Genomic DNA, 20,743 nt, shown 5'->3' on the forward strand with positions numbered 1-20,743 from the left:
GTAGCATCAATCTTCCTCTCTCCAAAGATGGAGAAAGAGTCACCGTAGAGGGCTGCAACTAGTGGATGAGCCGAGACCTCCTTGCGGCAGAGGCACGAATGGCGGGAGTGCACGAAAAGGGCAATTGTTACCCTTATGAGATCGACAATCTTCACGCTGCCAAGTGTTGGCAGTTGAGAGTTTGGAAGAGACGAGGAGCAACCAGTTGGAGCACACTAAATGAAAACCATTAATAACGCTTAACACAAAGTCTATGTGACGGTGAAAACAATATGCTTAATATATCTAAAACATTTGATTACATATATTATAAGTCCAAACTTTGCATTATTATAAGTCCAAACTTGCATGCTGGCTCACTGTAATGTTTTAATGAGGCATTTTTTTAATAAATGACACTAGTCTCTCATGGTTCGTGAATGTGGTTTTAATGGGTTATATTTATGTTAATGTTTGTATCAAATCTCATGCAATGAATTTTGGATTTATACGCCGTATTCATGAGTCTCTGGAGTCTTCTGCTGGTTTTGTCACTTTGCGGCTAGAGTTCTTTGCATATTTACCATCAAAAAACCCTTACCTTAAGTCTGTTGAATCTTTATCTGTCGAGTGAAATGGGCTCCACTTTTACTTTTCTAACTTATTTTAAGGTCTTCTCCTTGCGATATCTGTGCTTTGAATTTTATTTACAACTGACTGTGTCTAACAACTCCATTATCACAATTTTGGCCTGAAATATAGCCGATTTCTTGCGTTATGCTTTGCAACAACCATAACACCTAGGTGTGTGGGGAAGCGCTCTTGAACAACAACCGAGCCAAGAATTTGCTATTACAGCAACCAAGGGCTCGATAGAATCCATTCCAATATATAATTTTCAATCCTGTCTTGCTCAATAATATTCCAGTGCTTATTTTTGACATGCCCGTCTTCTGTCCGTCTTCTGTTTGAAGGGCAGGGAATCGATCTTCTAACTCCACCTCTCTAAGTCGATGTTGCAGAAGCTTAGAGGAGAACGCTAGTGTGCACACTTCCGGCCGGACAAGGGTTAACTTGATGCAGGTTCAATTCTACAGTCGGCACTGTTATGTATTAATTTAACTTTGGTTTATATCGGCACTGTACATATGTTTAAGCTGGTTGGAAATTTAGCTCGCCCTCCGGTCCATCGAGGAACAGTGTGCGTCACAGGAGCTGCTGGGTTCATAGGGTCATGGCTCATCATGCGATTGCTTGAGCGAGGATATAGTGTTAGAGCAACTGTGCGAGACACTGGTAGGTTTATAATATTGGTTCATTTGTATACAGATTTCAGACTGAACACTTTGATGGCGATGACTTGGGTTTGAAAAAGAAGAACAGTTGTAATTGCAGTAATGGTGTTCATAAACATAAATTTAGCTTTTCTTGATTTTCTTGAAATTGTGCACACGTCTTTTGTATTTTATGCATATCTGAGGAATAAAAGACTGGCATGTTATGGCTATACTAGTGATTGTCATGGCTCATCATGCGATTGCTTGAGCGAGGATATAGTGTTAGAGCAACTGTGCGAGACACTGGTAGGTTTATAATATTGGTTCATTTGTATACAGATTTCAGACTGAACACTTTGATGGTGATGACTTGGGTTTGAAAAAGAAGAACAGTTGTAATTGCAGTAATGGTGTTCATAAACATAAATTTAGCTTTTCTTGATTTTCAAAGCTTTTCTTGATTTTCTTGAAATTGTGCACACGTCTTTTGTATTTTATGCATATCTGAGGAATAAAAGACTGGCATTTTACGGCTATACTAGTGATTCATTTCCTGCAAAACCTTCCACCAACAGCCGTTTCATCTTTCTTTTACTTATATATTATCTATTAATTTAACTTTGGTTTATATCGGCACTGTACATATGTTTAAGCTGGTTGGATCATTCTAAGCTATGTGCAGGGACTAGCTGCTTCGCAGCCTTCCTTGTTTATCTATGAAACCTCAAATGCTTTACTATATATTATTATTGTCTTAATTTTTGTGAAAGTGGAAAAGAATCCTGTCAGTGAGTGTATCCAAACCTGCCATCGAGTGGTCGACTTGAGTGATTGAAACCTGTCATTTCCACTCGAAATGTAGGTAGTATTTTTAATAAATAATAAATATTTTTTATATATTTATATTTAATTGTTTACCAAATTTAGTTTTGATTATATAGATTTATATTAAATATTAAAAATACGCAAGATAAATTTAAACTTAATTAAGATATAAATTATTATATAACAACAAATTTCATAGTACACATTCATTTATTATTCCCCATATATTTATATTCATCAAAATCAAAATAAATATTTAGTTGACATAAAATAAATCTAAAGATGTAAATTATTATGTAACAAATTTTTTCACACAATATTACTCATTCATTTATTATCTACCATAATTTTATATTCATCAAAATTTAATTAACTTTGATTAAAATGGATTGATGTTGATTCATGGAAATGTACCTTTTTATTTTTCTGATTTATTGTTTTAAATTTAATGATTTTATTTTTTTAATTTGAATTATTAAATATATAGACATCACACTTTTACTTGGCTTCTCGTTTTTGGATATTTTTAAATATTTTATATTCTAATAAAATCACTCTGAATTCGAAACATTTTGATTTGTATATTTCTTTTTTAATAATCGGTGAGATTGCAACTTTGTTTTAGTCAAATTACATTTTTAATGTTTAAATGAATTTTTTTTTCAGAGAGAAATCATCATATGGCCGAAGCCCGCAGATTTTTACAATCAATATGGCCGAAGCCAGCAGAATTTTTTACGACCGAAGCCAGCAGAATTACGGCATAGCCATTACAAATATCGCCGTGGGGGGCCTCAATGAACGCCTCCGCAGGAATCGAACACGACTGGGGGGTGCGAAAGCCAACCGCCCTAAGATAACTCACATTATAAATATACAATCTCAACAACTATTTCTCATTTCAACCATTCTTCAAATTAAAATAAATAAAACTTAGAAAAGAAAGTTAACCCCTATTTTAATAAATGTCATTTGATAAAGAACAATTAAACCAAAAAAAACTATAATAATATAAGAAATATCAGATGATGATGGCTCTGTAGTTAGACTTTTGTGAGGGTTTCAGTTGAGTTTTTGGGTATTGCATGTTACTAAAGTCAACCCATGACCAGGCTCCAGAACAAACCTGAGACCTCTAGCTACGCACATATTTTACCTCTATGGTTACTGTCTATCACATCTGCCAGCTATTGTCGGTGTTTTTATGGGTTTTTTTATTATCTGTCGATTTTTTCAACATCCAACTGTTACATTTTCCATCGTCCGTCTATTAACCTTGTCATTATCCCTAGCAGTCCGTAACCGTTCTTTTGTTTATTCTCCATTTTACCAGCTTTCTCGAGGTATCATCTGTTCATAGGTGCAACTGTCAACATGGACGATCTCGATGTCGTTGATTACTCTGAAGATCCATTGGAAGGGGTTTCCATCTGGTGTTCCACGTACTCCGCATTTGTAGGTATGTATAGCTCTGGCTTCTCTGGTAATTTCCCTACATACTCTTATGCGGGTCCGTCTCAGTCATAACCTGTCGTTCTTCCGGAAGCACCGCCCACATGGCCGTCACTCTCAACTCCTCTGTTTTCTCCCGCTACCCTCAGTTTCGTCACTGACTGTCTAAACCCTAACTCTGGTTTGGACCTCCCTCTTTCTATGGTGCTGCCCTAACAGGTTGACCCTTAGGCTGTAGTCGCCGAATCTACCAGCTTATCTCACATGGTTTCCTTTGCTCCACATTTTGGCACTTTCATAGCTATTCCACCACTTGCCGGTTCCTACCCTTCTACTCTCGGAAACCCTAACCCATCTTCGTCTAACCCTAACCCTACCCTTGTCTCTGCCGGCCCTGTTTCGGGAGGGGTGCCGTATCTATCTCACTATCAAGGGTCTAAGAAGAAGTACAGGTGCCATAAGTCCAAGGCGGACGACATTTTTCTCAGACTAGAAGAGGATATACAGTGGGGCAAAACAATGCATTTTGCTGACAGAGTATTGGTAGGGCGCATCAGAGGACAGAACTACACGGCAGCTTGTCTGAAGACCTAAGCTATAGAGGTTTGGGGACACCATCTGGTGGACATCCCATTTGTTCAAACATTCGTGAGGGGCTAGTTCACTCTTAGATTTGCTCGAGCTGACCACACCAACTAGGTTTTGTCCTCTTATTGGAATTTTGAACATGCCCCGGTTCTATTGAAGTGCTGGACGCCTCTTTTCGATTTGGAGACTGAGCAAATTGGGGTTGGACCAATATGGATTTGGCTCCCGGGTCTTCCCCTACAATACTGGTCCGAGGATATCTTCAGGCGGATTGGAAACGTTATCGGCACCTGAATGGAATACGAAAAATCATACCAATACACGGGTATGATGGCTTATGTCAGGATCCTTATCAACTTGGATACTAGAGGTGGCCTAGAGGAGCATATAACTATACAGTGGAGGGATACCTCCTGCAAGTAGATGATCGACTACGAAGGCTTACCATACCAATGCCGTAGATGCCACAAGGTGGGGCACTTGTATAAGGATTGTCCTCTCAATCGCAAGAACAAGGGTACCGCTCAGGACATGGAGATGGAGCAGCCCAAGGAAAACCCTATTCTGCCTGACAAGGATATTGAACCGACAAAGAATGATAAGGACTCTGAAGATTCCAGAGGAATACAAGAGGAAGCGGGCACCGATAAGGGACTCAATGACACAATCCCTCCATCGGCTCCTCCGCCTACGAGCTCCAGTCTGGCCAAGGAGGACAACACTCCATCGGGTATGTCATCTACAACCTCCTCACTCTATTCTCCTCTTTCTAGTATTTTTGCTGCTATTGCATCCATTTTAACCTATTCTACATCGTCCCCATCCTCATTACATCTGGTTTCGACTACCGCTCTGGAGCATGTTACTTTTGGTGCCCGGGGTCGTTCTCTCCCCTCCTCCATTCATTTTACTCTTCCCCTTCCACCTCCCATCATCTCCCCCTATCACCCTACTCTATCTACATCCTCCCTCCCCTCGATACCCCCCCCTTCTCCCACTGTATCTCCCTGATAGTCTCTTCGCTTTAGATTACGGGATAAAGGGAGTGATGCAATTGGTTTGGATCTAGAGATTACCCCGGCCTCTCATAGGCCCACAATGGGCTACCCATCCCATCTCATTAGAGCCAGACAAACTGCGAGTGAAGAGGTTGCCCTTGGGCAACAATGAACAATAGATAGGGCCCTTAGAGCAAGGAATGGCCCTTTCTCACACCCTCCATGAAGTTTCTTTCCTTCAATTACAGAGGCATTGCTAGCCCTACTAAAAAGCTAGCATTCAAGAGACTTCTCACTTCGAATCTAGTAGATATTATATTTTTACAAGAAACCTTATGTTTGACTGAATCCCTTACATCCATCATAAATTCTTGGTTGCCGAATTGGACTTTCCATGCCCTGGATGCGACTGGGAGATTAGGGGGCATCGCTATAGGTTTTAGCAACAAATCTGCAATTCTCAGGAATATTTGGGGAGGTGGGGGATATATTGGAGCGGATATATATGCCTTTTCATTGGATGCTGAGATTCATATTATCAATGTATATGGTCCTTGCATGGATAGGGAAAATTTCTGGAGATGCCTACTTGACTCTGAGTTATTACAGGCAAACAACATCATACTTGGAGGGGATTTAAATTTCTCACTGGGTTTCAATGAATCTTAGGGTCACATGGCTGAAGTAGATGGTTTAACTGACACCATTTCAACCTTACTTGAGGAGCATCAGTGGGTGGACATCCCATCTACCAAGATACAGCATACTTGGACTAAAAATCGTAGTGGATATCATAACTTGGCTAGGAGGTTGGATAGATATCTTATTAAAGAAGCATTCTTAAACACACATCCTTGCATTAGACAATGGGTCAGTACTGGAGGTATTTCTGATCATCGGCCTATTTACATGGAGTTAGAAGATGTTAATCAGAGAACAAAAGGCCCTTTCAAATTCAACGCCTCTTGGCTCAAGGATCCTTCTTACATTCAATTGGTAACTGACTTCTGGCAGTCCAACCCTATACTGACACATGAGGATCATACTGAGAGATTCATTCGAAAATTGAGGGAACTAAAGGGGATCTCTAAAATTTGGGCACATCAGAAGTGGAAGAGTGATGACAACACTCTTAGGGAAGCAGAGTTGGCCATTGCCACTCACGAGGAATCCTCGGATGGCACCTTCATATCACAGGAATGTAAATATCACTATACCTCCCTCATCACGAAGCGATCTCAAATTTTAAAGGAAAGAGAGGAGAGCTGGATACTGAGAAGCAGGGCTATCTGGCTCTCTGAAGGTGATGACAATACCAAATTCTACCATAAATTTGCCAATGGTAGGAAAGCTATCAATACTATTTGGGAACTTCAAAATGATCAAGGACAATCTGTTACATCACAGCAGGACCTGGCTATTCTAGCCACTGAACACTTTAAAAGTATATACAAGGCTCCTAGGGCTGCAAATATCATGGAAATCATGCGGATGGCTAAACACTTTCCTAGATTTGTGGAACAGGAGGATGCAGAGGACCTAATGAAGGAAGTGTCGAAGGAAGAGCTTGAGGCAACGATAAAATGGTTCAAGAAGGACAAGAGTCTAGGATCGAATGGATGGACCATCGAGTTCTATATAGCATTCTTTGAAATCCTAGGGGATCACTTACTCAAAATTGTGGAGGAATGTAGAAGGAGGGGAAGATTATCATCTGCCATCAAATCCACCTTCATAGCCCTTATCCTAAAATCCGACCATCCATCCTCTTTTAATGATTTTAGGCCCATATCTCTTTGCAACTGTTTATACAAAATCATCGTCAATCACGTGAAACCTATTCTATCTAATCACATATCCTCTCAATAGTTTGCCTTGAACCTTCAACACGGAAAGATACATGAAGTGATTGCTACGGCCCAGGAACTCCTCCATTTAGTGCAGTTGAGGAAACTAAAAGGTATGATTTTGACGATGGACCTTTCAAAGGCTTTTGACAGATCAAATTGGCTCTATATTAGACTGTTGCTGACTCATCTTGGCTTTCCTTATGCATATATTAAATGGATTATGTGTTTTATTATGGATGTTTCTTATAGTGTTTTACTAAATGGGGAGGCCACACCTTTTTTCCTATCGGAGAGGGGCCTCAAGCAGGGACGCCTTCTCTCCCCCATACTTTTTCTGCTAATCATGGAAGGATTAAGCAGAGCAATCATATCTGCCCATAACAGGAATCAATTGGCAAGTATTAAGATCACTGAGAACTACATACTTACCCACCTCTTATTTGTTGATGACGTTCTCATCTTTTTAAATGGCATCATTGGTGATACCACGGTCCTTCAGAACATTTTCAATCTCTTTCAGCAGGCAACGAGTATGATTATAAATGACAATAAGTCTACGCTTACAGCATTTGGTTGCACACACCATGAGATTGTGTACACCACTCAGCGCTTTCCCTTTGCATTACAGAATTTGGAAAATGGGCTAAAATATCTGGGCTTCAGGCTTAAGCCCCATGGATACAGAATCGCGGACTGGACTTGGCTCATAGCAAAAGTGGAAAAGCGTCTTCATGTTTGGTATCATAAATACCTCTCCCGTGCGGGAATATTGGTTCTTATAAAAGCAGTGATTGAAGCTACACCTGTTTTTTGGATGACCCTTGCCTGGATACCGAGGGGCATACTAAGCAGACTTCAAAATTTATGCTGCAGATTTCTATGGAGAGGCAACCAACCGGACAGGTTATTTGGCTGGGTCAAATGGGAGACGATAGCAAAGCCCAAGAAATGGGGAGGATGGGGAATTAAAAGGTTAGACTTATTCTCCAAAGCTCTGGCAGCTAAACTCGGTTGGCAACTCATCACCACAAATAGCCTATGGACCAGGGTTGCACATGCAAAATATATCTGGCCTTTGAATCTGATGGACTGGCTTAGACAACATCATAGAGTAAACAACAATACATACAATATTTGGAAGGCTGTAATCAACGCTATTCCACTCATCCGGGAGGGTATTACTTGGAGAATCAAGGAGGGAAATATTGTCCATATAGGCTTGGACCCATGGATTGGATGTGGCAATGCACATAGATTACCTGTAGAGTTGGTTCGGTACTAACACAACAAGGATATCACTCACATCAGGCATATTGGAGATGACAACAACTCCACCTTTCTACAATAGGCCTGGAGAACAGCTCTCGATCTGGACATTCCTTTACAATGGCACAGTGATTGGCATGACTATACGGAAGCACTAACCCAGGCTCATATTCGGCTAACAGAAAGCTCGGATGAGATTATATGGGCTTATGCCAAACACGGATCATACACTCCTAAGGAGGGTTATATTAGATTGATGGATCCGTATAAACCCCAGGATATCAACCCGATATGGAAACTACTTTGGAAGCTCAAAGTTGCTCCACAAGCACGTTTACTTATGTGGAACATTCTATTTGACAAGATTCCAATGGGTCTTAATCTGATGAAAAGATCTTTCCATGGCCCTTTCTGGTGTCAACTGTGCCAGAATGATGAGGAGAGTACAAAACATCTCTTCCTTAACTGTCCCATCACCAAGGAATATTGGAACACCATTATCAGTCACTTCCCTAGCTTAAACAACTGGCATGTCAACAACATTATGGATGCTTGGAGCTCTTGGTGTCATAATCAAAATGGAAAACTCAGGAACATGCCTCTTCTTATTTGCTGGTCACTATGGATTGTGAGAAATCAATCTATATTTAATCACAAGATTCCCCATTGGCCCACTATTACTATCAAAACTATTGTTGATTTTGATCTTCTTCCCGAGGAAGACTCCAACACCCCTTCTCGCATTATCAAGCCTGAGACCATAGATAAATCATTACCGTGGGCATATTTTGATGGTTCTACTCAGGAGGCGGGTTGTGGCGGTGGGGCCATACTATATCTCAATGAATCTCATTGTTTCAAAATCCAAATGAGTCTTGGCAGGGGAACCAGCAATTATGCCGAACTATTTATTTCAAAACATCTCATCCATTTTGCATTAGAAAAACATTGCAGGCATCTTCAACTATTTGGCGATTCCAAAATAGTTTGCAATTGGTTAAATACAACATCTCACTGCAATGCATATTCATTGAGGCATATATTAGATGAGGCTCACAGACTGATATCCACCTTTGACTCTTTTTCCTGTCGCCACATTTACAGGGAGCGAAATTTAGCAGCAGACTTCCTTTCCAAAGAGGCAGCGCTTAGACAGAGCGATGACTAGCTGATACAGGAAGAGCTCGATGGGACTTTTCACCAGCACTATCATAGACCTTTTGTGGAACTCAGATGAAATGGGCTATGGGCCCTTTATTTTTCTTAATTATTGTATATACTATGTTATATTTATTTTACTGCACTGATGTACTACACAAGACATATGGTACTGGAATTAGATACTTAGTTTCTCTCTCTCAGAAGAGACAAAATACAATTTTGATTTAGTTTTTCTCTCTATTAAAGAGCTGGCATAGAAACAATATGAGCTATTACCAAGACTCCTGACCTGCAGAACATCTGATAACTTTTTGACCTTTTTCTGAACTCCATAAACAACACTACTTCCATATAAATACACTCTAATATCTACAAAATGTAATTTCCTTTTATTAATATACATTACGAATTTTTTCCAAAATATATAAAAAATCTCAAATACCTTTCTGCCCGCTGCCAAGATATATTCTCTTAAACGTGATAGAACGGTCAACGTTTATTATCTTAATCACAAAGCTACCCACATTGAAGCTTAACCTTTATAATGCGTTAAAAAACCCCTATTTCTAAAATTAGAAATGATCAATTTGAAGTGCACTGTCATAGATCTCGAATCGAAACTTCTCTCTGTGGCTGGGTATATCCACGGATATGTGGTAAAGTCAGAAAGCTAATGTTTTCTTACTCTTTCCAAAATACCATCACAGGAAAAATTATTCCTTCAACTATTAAACGCTTTGCTATAAATCTCTGTAGAGGAATTAAGCAGCAGTTTCATTATTTCCATTGTCAAATTTAATTATTTATTTTTTTCATCATAAAAATTGATTGGTTTCACTATTTTATTTGTGTAAAAAAGTAATTAAATAAAATTTTGATTATTTCAGTTATAGAAAGATTAATCATAATTATTTAAAAAATAGTTAATAATAAGCAAATCAAATTTTTTTTTACTAATTTATTTATAATAAAAATTCAAACATAAATATTATTTTATTATAATTTAAATATATAGCAATGTAATTCTTCAAGAATTTCTATTTAATTCTAATCAAATTTAAGTCCCTGAATTTTAATCAAAATGATAAATAAATAAATATATTTAGAAAACAGTTTTTTGAATTAATCACGTTGTAAAAATTGGATCGACATTTAAAACCAACTAATATAATTTTTTTAAAATTTTTGTTTAATTCTAATCAAAATTAAATCCCAAAAATCTTAATCATAATAACAAATAAATAATCAAAATATTAAATAAATAAATATATATAAAAATAATTCTCCAATAATTTTTATTTAATTCTAATAAAAATTAAATCCTAAAAATCCAAATCAAAATGACAAATAAATAAAAATTGCAGCTTTCTACCCTCCCAAATTTTCACAAAAAGCAAAGAGAGGAAGTAAACTGCAAGCTATTTTTCAAAAAAATATCACATCGGGACATAACCTAACCTACTGAGGGAAGAAATAAAAGGTTTCAAAAAAAGAATATAACTAAAGTCGCAAACCATTTTGGGAAATAGCATCACATCTCGACATAACCCGCCGAGAGAAGAAACGGTAGAGCCTTTTCGCATGGTCAACCATTCTAGAGCACTTGAAAGTCTTCGTTTAAAATAATGTATGTGATTGAAACCCACAATGAGCCCGAAAGTCTTCTTTTTCATTAATTATAAACCAATTACAAACACCATGCATGAACCATACACTCTGTCACATGCTTTGCATTAAAAAACTCTATCTACTCTTAATATTCTAGTTGTTCGTTTGTTATCCATGACTTCTGAAATCTTCCATTAGCATGTTCTTAAAGTCTTTATTGTCATACTTTTCACGCAAGAAATTTTATTATAATTTAGTTATCAAATTAATAGTTAGAATAATTATCGTGAATTATTTTTGTGTATCCAAATTGACTCAATACAGTGATTTAAGAAAACCACATTACCTATAATAGTTAATGTAATAACTTAATAACTCACTAAAGATCCATAAAGAAAAAAACTTTCACAGCTACTTTATAAATCTTAAACTATTAATCTATTTCCTTAAATCTAAAAAAACAAACTCTTTAACCAATCAAAATATAAATTTATTAATCATTAATATTGTATTAATTGAGTTAGCGGCACGTAACATCAAACGCACGTTCCTGGGCCGTCCCCTCCAGAAAAGATACGGTCGCACCTGCCATTCTGGTAACTACACTCTCTCCCTACACGCTCTCTTACGCGTGAACGCGATTTCCACGCGGTATTATCTGTTTAATATTGCCGTAGTATTTAACGCGACTTTTTGAAAGCTTTTCTGGTTATTTTTTCCGGTGAAAATCCGGCAGTAATTTATTGAAATCGAAGTTTGATAACTAGTTTCTGCACAATGAAAGCATCCCAGGGGTTTTTCAGGGTGCTGAATCCGAATATGCAGTTAAAAAACCATTTTAACTGCAACAAATCATGATTTCATCTCAATTTCTTCCGCCAGATTCTGCCACCGGAATCTCAAAAAGTCTCATTATAGACAACTCCTTTAATATTCAGCTCTGGCTATATATACAACACCACATCCCAACCATCTCCTCAATCTAATCTGCTCAGCAATTGGAGTCTCTGCGTCTCCTTTCATTCCATCGTGATTCAAGTCAATTCTCTTTTAATCATTGAAAGGGTGTACAAGTCAGTTTCTGAATTTCGTCTCAGTCCATTGTAATTGAAATTTTGGAAAGGATGTCTGAGAATAAACACCAGCACCACCATCATTTCCACCACCATCAGAAGGAGGAGGAGAGCCAGAACACCGCCCCAGAAGCCACGCCGTACGAGAAGGCGGTAAAAGAGGAGAAGCATCATAAACAAATGGAGCATTTAGGGGAACTGGGAGCAGTCGCTGCTGGAACGTTTGCACTGGTACTATTTATCTGTCTCTTATTCTGTAATTTTCAGTATATCGATAAACTAGATCAACTGAAAAGATATATTTCCCAGGTTTATATCGTTTACCTATACAATTATAGGATTACTAATTAGGTCCTTTGGCATGCAGTACGAGAAACATAAAGCAAAGAAGGATCCAGAGAACGCGCACAGACACAAGATTGAGGAGGAGATTGCAGCAACAGCTGCAGTGGGGGCAGGGGGCTACGTCTTCCACGAGCATCACAAAAAGAAGGAAGCCAAAAAGGAAGTGAAAGATCACCACTTCTAGCCACGTACCAACGCAATTTAAATAATATTCGTTCCTTCCCTGAAAGTAACCTGTCATGTTGGGCCTGGTTTCAGCTTTCTTCGTTTGTTCCACCGTTCTGTGATCCTAATAAACCCTTTGATGTGAATAAGTAATAATACGATGGAGCTGCTGTTATTAATCTATGTATGGAGCTTCTGATTCCAACAGCACCTTCTAAAATGTACCCATTGCTGGGGTTAATGTGTCGATCGTGTCCGGTTCCGCTATGGTTGGGATTTGTATAAATTGTGGGCTTTGGGTGTTAATAATTGTAGATTACGAAATCGATTTTAGTGTTCCAAAATTATTTGCCTTATATCGTATTCTGAACAACCCTCTTTAGTTAGCGGCCATTGTGTGAAACAGTGATGTAGCATCTTTCTGTCCATGCTGTTTTGACACACTTAATTAATTAAGGTAATCTTCCAGATTCTATTTACATATATATTTGCGGTCCATTGTATTGGGAAAAATCCCTTTAGAGAGCTTCCGTTGTGAAAAACAGTGATCTAACCTGTTTTGATTCAACTGATTAATAAGCTAATCCTTTGCTGATAAAGCTTATGGGACAGTTAAATTAGCCATAGTGGCAGTATGAAGTATTATGTAAGCATATCCTCAATGCCGTAGTGAACTCATGAAGTATTATGTAAACATAATCTAAGTGGATCATATATATGATAATAAATTTATTGATCCATTAATAATAAAAAAAATATCAATTAATTTTCCGTATGTAGTTAGTAAAGGTTTTTAAAGATTTACTGATGTTTTGAACAAAGTTGCCCTGCATATGTCTTGATATAATTTACATATATCAAATCATAATTCTCTATAATATCAACACAGGTTTATGTTAATTTTGCATTTGCTTAGCCCGATATAGTTTTTCAAAATGTAAATATTTCAGGAGTGTAAAATATGAAGAAAAATTTGAATCATGGACGATTTTATTCTTTTAAATGAACAGATAAAGATAAATTTAGTTATTGATAATAATTAATATTTATAAAAATTTCAGATCACTTCTAACTTTGAAGATTTACCGATGTTTGGAACAAGGTTGACCTGCATATGTATTGAGTTAATTTAGGTAGGTATGAAATCATAATTTTATATAATATTAGCATAGATTTAGGTTTATGTTAATTTTGCATTTTTTAGACATGATATTTTGTTTGAGTAAAAATTTGAAAAAAAAATTACATTATAAAAAATTTGATTCCTTTAAACACAAAGTTAAGATAAATCTAATTCTTGTAACCTCTCATTATTTTATATATTAAACAAGTATTTTTTTCTTTAATTTTATTCTATACAAAATTTTTAGTTGGCATGTATTACAAATTTCTTAATTTAATTTTTAAATGTGGTATCCCTAAAATTCCTTTAAACACAAAGTTAAGATAAATCTAGTTCTTACTAATATTATTTATATTTATAAAAATTTAACTTCTCTTCATTTTATATATTAAACAAGTATTTTTTTTATTTTTATTTTATTGTATACATAATTTTTTTGTTTGTAATTACAAGTTTCTTAATTTAATTTTTAAATGTGGTATGCCTAATATTGATGATATATTTTGATAGATGGCTAACTTAAAAAAAACTCATTGGAAATATGATTTTTTATATATTTATCAATTAAATTTAAATATATAATTTTAATATATAATAGTCATTTAGTAATCATTAATATATGTGTTGGGAAATATTTTTATTAATTAAATTTATCAAATTCTTAGATCTTTATTAATTTTATATGATGTGTACTAAAGTTATTTTGTTTATAGGTTTGCTTATAGCCATACCAATTTGTAAAACCTTTTATAAAGATCTTTTGGAAAAGACGTTCTGGAATTTTTATTTTTTAATAAAAGATTTATGTAGAGGCCTCATGATGAATAAATAAGGTATGTTTTTTTTGTCATACTCATTCATAAATAAATAAATTAAACTCTAAATTTAATCTTAGCAGTTAATCATTTTTTCCTTTCTTATTTTAATTTAACCATTTCAAAAATAATTTATATGTTCTTCATAACCATTATTAAAGAAAAAAGAGTAACAAAAATAAGATTTAAAAACAGGATAAAAAAGGCTCATAGAAAGAATGTAGAATAAAAATAAAATTAAAAAAGTGGATTAAAATGGGAAAGAACCATTCATTTTCTTTTTCATTCACTTGAATAATGATACAAAATAAGATTTTTCATATAAGGGTGTATTCCAAGATACAATTTTGAGTGACAATTTTTTCCTATTGTTTTTAAGCTTTTCTTTTAGATATTTAGAAGTAGTTGCATAAAATATGGTTACAATAAAAAATGGTGAAAAAGAGATAATTATTTTCACCCTTCTTCGACTAAAAGAATAGCATCATGGACCGTAGGATTCCAAGAATTGGATATCAAGAGGTCATGCAAAAAAATTAGGTCATTTCTTCATGTAGAATCTAATTTATGTATGTCGTGTGATAGTGCTCATATACAGATCCTTTGTGTTGCTCCTACATGTGCCATAGACCTTGTTCCATGTTCGGTCTCTTTGTGTAATGTAAAGGAGGTTTCCCCCTCGACGAGGCTTATTTTGAAGTCGTGGATTTATCTCTTCTTCTATCTTGTGAGATGGTTGCATAACATTTGGTATCAGAGCTTTGGATTCTAGGGTTTTGCTACTTCAAACAAGTCATTGTGGCATTTTCCTTTAGCCTTTTTTCTATGATCAACGATAAGAAGCCTACCACTCATGACTATAAAGACGAAGTGTTGTTGCTTGTAGCCCTCCACAACCTACAAGGTTGACACCAAAACACTTTTTTGGAGGAGAGGAGCATGTTAGGTCCCTATAATACTAGTGTATCGCCTTATTATTATTAGTGCAACCCCATTATTGTATTGTTGTGCCCATGTACTCCCCATGTTATTATTATTGTGCCCCATAAAAGCCCATAATTGTTATTTTTGTGCCCCTACAATATTATTGTTATGTAGACTCTGATTATATTGGGACCCCTTATACTTCTATATATAGAAAGAAGGTATTGTCATTTGTATCATCCAAGAATCGTTCAATTTCAGAGTATCTCATCAAGTGGAAGAACTTACATACTGAAGATTCCACATGGGAGGATGAGAATTTTATACAGTAGCATCCAAAACTACTCAAGCATTGAGGACAACACTTTTTTGGATATGTAATATCCCTTCCCTTAATAATAAATAATAAATAATAAAAATAATAAATAATAATATAATAATAAATAATAAATAATACAAATAATAAATAATAAATAATTTAATAATAAATAATAAAAATAATAAATCATAAATAATAAATATACAAGAAAATAAATAAAGATAATAAAAATAAAAAATAGTAATAACTATACTAAAACTTTAAATCAGAATAAATAGAAATAAAACAAGAAAACTATCAAAAAGAAGGAAATAAAACAAGAAAACTAAAAATCAAAAGAAAAGTAAAGAAATAAAACAAGAAAGCTAAAAATCAAAAGAAAGTTGCATGTATACACATGGAGTGTGTGCATGTGGTTCCCCTTCCAATGTTGTTCTATTTAATAGATGGTGAGGAAGATGAGAGGATTCCGGCATTCCATCTTTCCAAGATTCTGTCTTTCATTCTCTTGGGAGAATGGTATACTAAGACCTAGGAGTCACTGGCAGTAGAATGTTGATTGAGGGCTCGGGGGTGGCCAGTTGTAGCAAGACGTTGCACAATTGAGCCTACGGTTGGGTGGAGAGTCGTCCCCAAAACCTTGTTGCGGTAAGCCTACTTCGACCACAGGTAAACAGGTATGCACTATTCATTCAATTTGCATTTAGTTAATTAAAATCATGGTTATTAGGCTAGGTAAGTGGCACTCTCATTTAAATTAATGTTAAATTACATATTTTTAATTTTGGACTGTTACATATCGTATCAGAGCAAGGCTAAGACACTTAGGGCCTATGGGCATTTTAATGTAAAGAATTTTGATTATTTCTTGATATTCATTACTTTCATGAAAAAATTTATGGAGAAAAATCATATTATCATTTTCTTTTATTATTGTTTACAATAATTATCAATAATATTATTTTATTGAAAAAATAAAATCAAAAATGCCTAAAACTATTTTAATTGAAACGCCAAATCCAAAGCAGAGCTTAAATCTCAATTGAGTCTATATACAACAGTAGGATATATTTTAAACCCTTGGTTTTGCATAGATAATTGATTTTTTTTAGGAACTTCTTTAAAAAAAAAAACTGATTTTTTTTGGTGTCCGAATTTCTGGAACCCATTTGCAAATCTTCTAAAGTAAAAACCTTCGGCTATCAGAAGTGGGATTTGAACCCACGCCCTCCTTCAAAGACCAGAACTTGAATCTAGCACGTTAGACCACCCGGCCATTATAAAAATCGAATTTCTGAAACCGTTTTCAAATTTCTGGGAGCCCTATTTTATGCCTATATGATTCTTCCTTGGACGTCCAACAATTGAAGCAAGAACCCTTTTACAGAGATCGGATTTGTTTTGAAGGGATTCAAGTTTTTTTTTTCTGGTTCGCTCTTGGAAGAAATCGATTTTAAGTCCTGCAAAATTCAGATATATTTTTGGGAAGCCGTCCTCATTTTCCTTTGAGCAGAATCGTTTTCTTTGGTAAGTCGTCTTCAATCTTGAGCCTGCACAAAAAAAAATCTCTAACCCGCAGTAAAGCGAAATTCCTTAAATTTGAATCGAAATTGTATTTTGGAGGGCCTAATCAATTTCAAAGAGAAATTCATAATCGATTGTTTACTTAGGACCTGAAGGAAAAAAAACAAAAAAAAAACTTCATATACATCCGGCATATTTGACGTGAAAAATCGTTGAAATTTTCTGAAGTCATCCTAGTGGAAGCAGCAATCTAAAACCCTTTTGCAAGGAACATTTAATTTTTCACCCAACAGTTTGACCCACAGTTTGTGGCATTTTATCAGCAAAAAAAAAATCTATTCTAGAGCCTCTGCCGTTTCAGGGCGTTGTTGGTCCGAAACGTCTAACGAGTGAAGTGAACTGTATTCCTGGAAATAAATTGAATCACTTGGTATTTAAAATGATTATTGTACACTAAAAACATTTAGTCTGATATATCCATGTTTCATAAGGCATCACAACAATCAAATCTCTGAAGGCATTGTTATTAAAGTGAAAATTCACCAAGTATTTCAAATTACCATTGACACTCCATTGATGCTGAACATTGATGAGAGAGTTTTGCCATCCAAGTTCGTTTTTTATACAATGTATGATGACACCATGAAAAAAAAAAAAAACCATTTTGAGTCTATCCCTGGCAGTGTTTTTTGTTTGTTAGTTGCTCAGTTGTCAGTGCTCTGAGAGGGTGCATCATCTTTATTGGGGGACTCATGTTTATCCACAATAATAACAAAGTAAGTTCAATAAACTATTCGGGAAAACTAAATAATAGTACGAAATTAACTTAGCGTCCAAACTAGCGTCCTAAATTTGCAGTTGAGAATTTTCCAAATCGATAATCGATTTTCTTTTTTTTAACAAATATTCAAAAAATTTTCATCGGATTTGATTTAGGGACTTAATTGCATGTGCTAATTTTTTTCCACCTTCACATTTTCGCTTTTGTAGCATCCATGCCCTTTTATCTCACTTTCACTCTTGTTGCCCATTTACGCATTCTTAATATTTCTTTGCTTCATCATTTCTAAACAACCTACACTTATCCTTTTATCTTGCATGATTGTAACTTAGGATCTAATACTCTTTCATCAAGATTATAATAATAAACAATACTCAAGAGATGACAATGAAGGTTAACCGTCAAAACTGTGGGGCAAGGGCAATTCACTATTCGAATAAGGTCGAGGGAAATTGTCACTAGGTTTGCATATTTAGATGATTTACATGTGTAAATTGAGATGCATTGGTTTTGTAAGAAAGATAATATGGTCAATTATATATCTGAACTTTACCCATGTTGCAAAGAAGCAATGTTTCATTAAAATAATTCACGTATAGCCTTCATCCATATACGATATGTAAACCATATGTTTTTTTCTTTTTTTTTATATTGCATTTTCGAGTTTTTTTTTTTAAATTAAGATTTTAAATTATCAAGTCACCTTCCACCATCAATTAGGCAAAAAAAAAAAAATCTGAAGGAAACAAATTTTTTTTTTGCTTTAGTACACCCTTGGCTATCTCTATTACTAGATTTCGAGGGTTTCAAAATCATTAGAATGCAGAATATGCAATTGTTGCCTTTTTAAGCATACTATCTGACATTTCCCACCTATTCAAGTTGAACACGCTTCCGTCAAAATTCTACTTGAACTTTTGCAATTCTTGAAGAAACTTTTAGGTCAAATTCTTCATCTTCTTGAGCATCTTGCATTCTTTAGGCTAACAATACTTTGACAATAATTATTCATTAGATTCAAGCTATTGTACGATACCATCCAAATGTTCCAATTAACTTTTGGTTTAACCATTGTTTGCTACCATGGATTTTATCGAAGATCACGCTCTATTAACTACTTAATGATTGTTTTATTACTGTTTTACCGAGGGGTAGAGAAAATTATACGCAAGGAATCATTATAGATTATGATAGAAACCATCCAGTCGATATCAAACCATTGCTTAAATGGCACGATTGCTTATCTCTCGAGATGTGCATGTTTTGGCAGGCTGTTTCATCATGTAGAAGGAATGTGCCTAATCTTTTGGCAAAATGTGATTAACAATTAACATCATATTTTTATTGATTTTGGAGCATTTCAGTGCGGATTTTATTTCGTTGTGTTGGATGTCGGTTCTGGAGGTGTGATCAAGGGTTTATTTTTTTACTCACCTCTTGTTGAGGCTAGTGCTGATGTGATCTAGTTGGGGTTAACTAAGAAATTTTGAATTTTGGTCAATGCGTTAGGAAGGTTTGTTTTGACTGCCTTACAAATGCACCACAATAGGAATTCTGACAACAGGCAAATACGTTAAATGTCACTTGCTTTTCTTTTTGATCCACCGCGTTTTGTCAACGGGAAAAAAAATGCTCTATATTTATCAATGATTCAACGTGTTCGTCGGTGAATTTGATGGGTAAAATTCTGTGTTGGCTCTTATTATGAGAGGATAATTAAATTCGTTATATTTCGAATTTTTTTTTTAAATGGTAGTGTATATCAGCTTTTTAAATAGGAATTTTCAGCTGTTAATTTCATTATAAGTGGTGATTTCAATTTGAAGTAGATTTTTCGATCCATTTTGTTTAAAATTGGTAAGAAATAGGAAAAATAGTAATTTAAGTTGTCAATTTTGCAAAACCTGTTCTAGCAGGTGTTCTGTTTTGTAGGGGTTGTTTTCCGTTTTTGCAAGGGTTCATTTCTTCAGGTTCCGTAAATTTTTAAAGTTCTTTTTTTGAAGCGTTCGCCACAGGGGTTTTTGAGATTTTCTGGAGTTCTAAGCTTGTATAGTCTGATTGTCTAGGTGTTTTGCAAGGGTTTGTTTCCTCAGGTTTCCTAAATTTTGTTTTGTTTTGTTTTGGGAAGTGTTCAAGGTTTTGCCAAAAGTTTTTTAGGAGACACAGTATCTTCCGTAGTCCTAAATGGTTTTCCCCGAAGGATTCTTGGAATTTTCTTAATCATTGACCCTGTATAATATTAACTAAGCTGTTCTGATTTTTCTTGATTTTCTGATTTGTTGACCCCAGCTGCAATATTTATGAGCCCCATTTATTTTTAACATTGGTCTGGATTGGTGATTCTATAAAATAGTCCACTAGTTGAATCATTAATGTGGATTTTGCAATAGTTCCAACTTTCTGATGAACATTGAATCATAAGCTTTGGTAAAGCAAAATGCAGGATATGTTTTACATACAATAAGATGAAGAAACATTTAATAAACAACTTAAAGCAAGAAACATAATCTAGCTGAGGGAATCTGGAGGCTTAGCATTGTAGATTCCGTTAAAGTTGGCACGACTAACTGATACAAGGATGAATTAGTGATGGTACGATCTTGACTTGCTTTTGCAGTGGTCTAGTTTTCTTTAGCTTAATATATCTAAGTGATAATGTGGCTGCAGCAG

General features: G+C 35.3%; 2 protein-coding genes across 2 annotated transcripts; both read left to right on the forward strand.

Moving 5' to 3' along the window:
- Positions 1-7,312: 7,312 nt before the first annotated feature.
- On the forward strand, positions 7,313-11,701 carry LOC149201455 (uncharacterized). Its single transcript, XM_089401280.1, has 2 exons — positions 7,313-8,144; positions 11,529-11,701. Exons 1-2 carry the CDS (start codon positions 7,313-7,315, stop codon positions 11,699-11,701), a joined length of 1,005 nt encoding a protein of 334 aa, XP_089257406.1.
- A 285-nt stretch (positions 11,702-11,986) lies between these two features.
- On the forward strand, positions 11,987-12,800 carry LOC149201456 (abscisic stress-ripening protein 3-like). Its single transcript, XM_089399731.1, has 2 exons — positions 11,987-12,308; positions 12,445-12,800. Exons 1-2 carry the CDS (start codon positions 12,129-12,131, stop codon positions 12,604-12,606), a joined length of 342 nt encoding a protein of 113 aa, XP_089255857.1. The 5' UTR covers positions 11,987-12,128; the 3' UTR covers positions 12,607-12,800.
- Positions 12,801-20,743: the final 7,943 nt, after the last annotated feature.

This window comes from Pinus tabuliformis, chromosome 2_1 (genome assembly GCF_031772625.1).
Source record: "Pinus tabuliformis cultivar Carrire ecotype Pingquan chromosome 2_1, CPIR1, whole genome shotgun sequence".
Lineage (NCBI taxonomy): Eukaryota > Viridiplantae > Streptophyta > Pinopsida > Pinales > Pinaceae > Pinus > Pinus tabuliformis.

What these genes read in the sequence shown, in the direction of transcription:
- LOC149201455 (XM_089401280.1), top strand. Translation starts at nt 7,313, where the DNA reads ATGGAAGGATTAAGCAGAGCAATCATATCTGCCCATAACAGGAATCAA. An exon ending in TATTCCACTCATCCGGGAGG is followed by an intron (nt 8,145 to 11,528) that starts GTATTACTTGGA and finishes TAATTGAGTTAG; the next exon opens with CGGCACGTAACATCAAACGC.
- LOC149201456 (XM_089399731.1), top strand. Translation starts at nt 12,129, where the DNA reads ATGTCTGAGAATAAACACCAGCACCACCATCATTTCCACCACCATCAG. An exon ending in CTGCTGGAACGTTTGCACTG is followed by an intron (nt 12,309 to 12,444) that starts GTACTATTTATC and finishes TTTGGCATGCAG; the next exon opens with TACGAGAAACATAAAGCAAA.